Genomic DNA, 6,360 nt, shown 5'->3' with positions numbered 1-6,360 from the left:
CCGGGTGTTTTTCTGCCATTATTTAGCGATTTTCTTGCAAGGAAGCCATTTTATGAAAAATGCCTGATTATTGCTGCCAGAAAAATAATATCTCACAATTTGCTTTAAATGACATAGTCTTAAAGTTAGTATTATTCAGACAAATGCAAACACTTTGAATAATTACTCTGCATTTAATCACCACAGATCAGGTCCTTCCCATGTCCCTGTTCTCAGTGTGCAGTAATGGAGTGTTTTAGAGAAGTAAACACGAAACAGAGTCTTAGAGGGAAAGTATTTACCCTTTTCCACCATGTCTTGCAGGAAGCCTGATTTATTTCAGTAGAAACCAGTTGATGATCATGATCCTGGGTAAATATTTATGCTGTTAGGGCCCAAGAGCTGGTCAAGGGACATCACACATTTCTTCCAAGTGGTGAGGCTGAGAGAATCAAACCTTGGGAAATCGTGGATCTCGAAGCAAGATAGTGAACTGAATTCAGGGTTTTTGTGAGTTGAATCCTCCCTTTGGAGAGATGAAAAATCCAATCATCAGTGAAACCTTCTTGATGGGAACAGCCCTCAGCTTTGCTTCACTCAGAGGATGTTTGCTTCACTCAGAGGGTATTTAAGTGGATCCTGTGTTCAGTAGGGGTGTGTGGCATAAAGGTTCTCACCAGCTCTCTGAAAGGGCGAAATGAATGTTTCTGATGTGCCAGTATCCGGGAAAGTAAATTCAATCCTTCCCAGGTACTCAGCTCAGACTCTCACTAACATTTGTGGGTAGAGTAATCATAGCTAAGTATAAAGATCTGGCAATGCCTTCTCACATTAGCCAGCAGCAGCCAGAAACTCCTTGCTAGAAGCTTAGAGAGAGATTGCCATCATACAAATCTCCAAGGAACTTCCACAACTCCCTTTATGAAGCAAGCATGAAAAATGCATTAAAGGGGTTTGTTCTTTCACCTGCATTGTCCCCAGGGGAAATGATAATCTTTGATGACCAAAATGCCAGCTGGATATTAGTTACAATTGATGAGATTTCTGAATTGCTGAAATGAGGATGGTAGGTTTCCTTTGCTTTCCAGGGAGCAGATTCTGTTTATGTTTTATTTACCACCAACTAAGCCCAGGCAGCATGACTGGCGCTTTCTGTGGGTCCTTCTGAGTGTGGCTGTGCATGTGGTTGTTTTGAATGGTGCTACTGTTTCAGACCCCTGTCTCCTGCTGTAAGGGCAGGGTCTAATCCCATCTAAATAATTAGATGGGATTGTAATACCCAGCGTTCACTGTGGATGTGGCCAAATGGAATCGTGGATTCCTGTGTGCACACTATCCTCTGTGCAATGGCCGTAAAGACAGCAAACCATTTAGCTTGCTAGCAGCTCCCCTTCTTTCAGCAGGTTAAATTTTTTTTTTTCCTCAAATGTGTTTTACACACCACTTGTATTAGAATCACCTGCTTGTCAAATGTGTACCTACTGATTGAAAGAAAGCTCTGGAAGGAGAGCCTGGGGACCTGTACTCTTAAGATCTGAGGTAACTTTTATGCATCCTAAAGTTTGGGAACCAATGGCTTAAAGGGTAAAATACAAATTTCTACCCAAGGTAGGTGCCCTTTCACACCCTGATATCAGTTCATTTTTCTGGACTTCTCTCCAGGGTTCTGGGCTTCTCCTGGTCTCCTCCTCCACGGGATGCTGTTGTCCCTGCTTCTCCTTCCACCTTTCATGCCCTTTCCCCTTTCTCCACTGAGCAGTTTCTATTTATCCTCCAAGGCTCTGATGAAAGGTCCACATCCTGGCGAAGCTTTCCACACATCTGGAGGGAGGGGTTTCTCACTGCATTCTGGTCTTCCTCCACGGCTCTTTCTGGCTGTGAGCCCCTTAGGGTAGGGGCTGGGTTTTGGCACACTGAACGTTACCCCTCAGATCCCATCATGGTGGAAACTGCTGACTCTCTACTAGATGAGTATGCTGGAAATATCAGCAAATTGCCAGTATTATTATTTATTTTTAGCAATGAAAGTGAAATTGTTCTGTTAGTTTGGTGCCCATTCTGAGGCAGGGGAATAGGGAATTAGGGTAACCAAAGGTTAAGGCATAAGCCAAAGAACAGCAGGTGCAGACAGTTCAAAGCAAGATCAGGCAGCATCCAGGCTGTATCCTCCCTCCTGTGATAACTAGACAGTTTCCAGAGTCTTGGAAGGTATTTACCCTTTTCCACCATGTCTCATAGGAAACCTGATCCATTCCAGTGGAAATCAGTTGACTATCAGTGATCCTGGGCAAATATTTATGCTGTTAGGGCCCAAGAGCTGATCAAGGGACATCACACATTCCTTCCATTTAGCCTCTGATTGACTATGGACCAACTCTCCATTTCAGCCTCTGATTGGTTGCAGGCCAGTCCTTCATAGGGTGTAACTGGATGCCTCTAAAGGGCACCTAGGAGTGATACCAAGCTTTTGTAGCTTAATAAAAACCCTAGAGTGCTGCCAACGCCCCGGTGGAGAAGCTGAGGTTAACATCAGATTTGAAATATTTAAAGTGGATACAAAACTATTTCAGCAATGCAGACAATTAAGTGTGTTGTTGTGGGCGACGGTGCTGTTGGTAAAACATGTCTCCTGATATCCTACACAACAAACAAATTTCCATCAGAATATGTACCAACTGTTTTTGACAACTATGCAGTCACAGTTATGATTGGTGGAGAACCATATACTCTTGGACTTTTTGATACTGCAGGGCAAGAGGATTATGACAGATTACGACCGCTGAGTTATCCACAAACAGATGTATTTCTAGTCTGTTTTTCAGTGGTTTCTCCATCTTCATTTGAAAATGTGAAAGAAAAGTGGGTGCCTGAGATAACTCACCACTGTCCAAAGACTCCTTTCTTGCTTGTTGGGACCCAAATTGATCTCAGAGATGACCCCTCTACTATTGAGAAACTTGCCAAGAACAAACAGAAGCCTATCACTCCAGAGACTGCTGAAAAGCTGGCCCGTGACCTGAAGGCTGTCAAGTATGTGGAGTGTTCTGCACTCACACAGAAAGGCCTAAAGAATGTATTTGACGAAGCAATATTGGCTGCCCTGGAGCCTCCAGAACCGAAGAAGAGCCGCAGGTGTGTGCTGCTATGAACATCTCTTCAGAGCCCTTTCTGCACAGCTGGTGTCAGCATCATACTAAAAGCAATGTTTAAATCAAACTAAAGATTAAAAATTAAAATTCGTTTTTGCAATAATGACAAATGCCCTGCACCTACCCACATGCACTCGTGTGAGACAAGGCCCATAGGTATGGACCCCCCTTCCCCTCCCAGTACTAGTTAATTTTGAGTAATTGTATATTGTCAGAAAAGTGATTAGTACTAGTTTTTGTTTCGTTGTTTAAAAAATTTTTTTTTTTTAAAGCAAGGCATGCTTGTGGATGACTCTGTAACAGACTAATTGGAATTGTTGAAGCTGCTCCCTGGTTCCACTCTGGAGAGTAATCTGGGACATCTTAGTATTTTTTTTTTTTCCCCTCCTCTGTTTTTGGGGGGAGTGTGTGTGGGGTTTGTTTTTTAGTCTTGTTTTTTTAATTCATTAACCAGTGGATAGCCCTTAAGGGGAGGAGGATGGATTGATTCCACATTCCACTTCCTAGATCTAGTTTAGAAAACATGTTCCCCATCTGGTGCTCTTAGGAAGGAGTATAGTAAATGCCTCATTTAATAACATACTCCTTTTTGAAAGTTGCCTTTTCTCTCCACCCTTGAGTAGATCCAGTATTTGATGAAACTCATGAAAGTGGGTGGAGCCTGTCTTGCCCCTCCTCTTTTCTAGGACGCACTATATGTGACTGTGACTTTCAAGGACATTTGTTTGCCATTTGCTGATTTTTTGGGGAAGTTAATTTCTAACTTCTTTCACTGATAAATGAAGAAAAGTGTTGCACCTTTGAAATACACCAAATGAATTGAGTTTGTAATTAAAAAAATTTTTTTTCCCTGTCAGTCATTGTCTTATATGCTTAGCATAGATTTGCAACTCAGTAGTATATGGTGTTCCTAGAATGCAGCTGAAGACCTGGTATGTAGAGGAAATACGAGGGGTGGTGCTAGAAGACAGACATCTGTGGAATGATTCACATCCTCTCAAGTTAAGAGGATGGAGGCCTGCTTCATTAAGAAGCTGGGGGTAGGGTGGGGGTGGGGAGAACACTTAACAACATGGGGACCAGTCAGGGGAATCCCCTTATTTCTGTTTTACATACGAGGAACCCTAGAGCAGCCAAGTGAGGCTCTCTAGCTTTATAAAATCATGGAAAGAGTCTTACGAAGACTCTTCATAAGTGTTAATAGGGATTTTATCAGCTTATTTTGGTTGCAGTTTCCAGTTTTTAAAGATGTTTAGGTAATCTTTCCCACCTTCCCAATCCTAATTCTTGTAGATTCATTAGTGTTGAACCAATGCTTTTTCATGTCTCAATTCTTTGTATATGCATTCTTTTCAGATGTATTAAACAAACAAAATCCCTTCAAAAAAAAAAAAAAAAAAAAAAAAAAAAAAAAAACCCTAATAGGGGAGGCTCTTGCACCACCTGCTCCAGCCTGCTCCCACTCTGTGGATTGTACTTCTGCTTCTTTAATAAATCTGTGGTTTCTTCATAGTTTGTCTTTCATTGCTTCGTTCTGTTGTTGCTTTGTTTGTGCATTTTGTTCAGTTCTTCGTTCAGTATGCCAAAAACCTGAGCAACTCACTGTCAAGACCTTCCATCTCATAACAATTCCACCTGGGTTTCTGAGAAAAAGGGGGACATGCTGAAAGCTGAGTTTTCTAAGGGAACCTAGGGAATGGAGGCGTTCCACAGCAGGGCGACATTTGCAGAACTAACTTTTCTCCTGCCTTCCTTTCCTTTTTTACATTTGTCATAAACAGTATTAATAACCGCTCTTGGGTAGCAAGGGCACCAAGAAAAACCATTAAATGAACACGAATTAAACAAGCTAGAACTGCAAGGACAAAATATATTCAAAAATCTTGGTGCAGGCTCATAGAACAAAAGGAAGAGCCAGGGTCTTAGAAGGTCCTCTTGAAGAGAACAGTGATGGTATATGGGTTCTGTGTCTCATTGCACCTCGTGACGTGATGGCGTGTGACTTTTAGAAAGATCTATTACATCTGTGAGTGTCTAGAATCAATCTAATGGGTCAGTTTTATTACCTGTTTCATCTAGGACAGGGGTCTTTACAGGGATTCAAGGATGTACCTCAAGGGATCTTTGTGCCCTTGAAATTATTTGTAAAATTTGGCATGAACTTGAATACATATTTCTGAGGAAACACCTATTGTTTATATCTGTTTTAAAAGGGCCTATAAACTTGAGAATTTATAAGAATGTTCTGGAATCCCCCAGTTCTGGAGTTTCATTCTTTAGTAGCCTTAAGGAGAAGGGGCTTCAGACCCAGACTTCTGGGTTCAGATTCTCTCTTAGCCTATTTACTCACCATGTCACCCTGGGCAAGTTATTTATCCTTTAAACTATCCTTAGTTTCTTTGGCTGTAAAATGGGATGATAACGTTAACTACTTAACAGAATTGTTGAGATTAAATGAGTCAGTGCATGTGGGGTGTTTAGGACAATGCTCATAACATTATGCAGTCAATAAATGTCAGCTCTGTTCACATTATTGCTGTTTTTATTCTATTATCATCTAGTGAGTCTTTAGTCTCTGACAGACCTTTGTTTACCTACTCTCCTTGCAAACCTATGCCTCCTTTATCCTCCAGCTCCTTGCCCAACCCTGGTCTGTGAGTTTAGGAATGGATAGAACAACTCTTGTGTCTTGCATTGAAATACCCACGGTATTCTTGTATTAACAAGATTCTTTAGTAGGTAGTAATAGTCAGATCTATTCCTACTTTGTTACTCCTAATCAATGATACTCTGTATTCTCCATTAATGTGCTCTGCATAGATAACATTTTGCATAATTTTGCATTTTCTGCTTAATTCTGTTTAGCTGCATAACAATGTGTCAGTTCATTTTCCCCTTTCTGTGCCCTGGAAAGAAAGTCGTCTGACATGGCTGGCAATCTCACCAGTGTTTGCTCATTAACATTACATCTTTGAAACGTTCCCTAGAGGAATGCTAACAGGCAACAAGCAAAAAGAAAATCAAGGGAGGAAAAAAATATACTACTGCAAAACAGATTTGTAGCTTTCAGTGCTTACCAGTCACTCTGCTGCTCAGCCTCCAAGCCGTTAATTGTATGTAATTATGAAGTGCTGAACTATGAATGGTCCTGACTTGAAGCTGGGAACATAGAATAAGACTGTATTCAAATGACGCATCGATCCACGAAGAGTGATGTGCTGTTTACAATCTC

General features: G+C 41.3%; 1 protein-coding gene across 1 annotated transcript; it reads left to right on the top strand.

Moving 5' to 3' along the window:
* The first annotated feature begins 2,475 nt into the window (after window positions 1-2,475).
* Window positions 2,476-3,984, top strand: LOC105706998 (cell division control protein 42 homolog). Its single transcript, XM_064365840.1, has one exon. The coding sequence runs from the start codon at window positions 2,552-2,554 to the stop codon at window positions 3,125-3,127; it is 576 nt and encodes a 191-aa protein (XP_064221910.1). The 5' UTR covers window positions 2,476-2,551; the 3' UTR covers window positions 3,128-3,984.
* The last annotated feature ends 2,376 nt before the right edge of the window (window positions 3,985-6,360 follow it).

Source organism: Aotus nancymaae, unplaced genomic scaffold (genome assembly GCF_030222135.1).
Source record: "Aotus nancymaae isolate 86718 unplaced genomic scaffold, 86718_ANA_hifiasm-v0.15.2.pri h1tg000062l, whole genome shotgun sequence".
Classification (NCBI taxonomy): domain Eukaryota; kingdom Metazoa; phylum Chordata; class Mammalia; order Primates; family Aotidae; genus Aotus; species Aotus nancymaae.
This window is presented reverse-complemented; position numbering and strand designations above follow the sequence as displayed.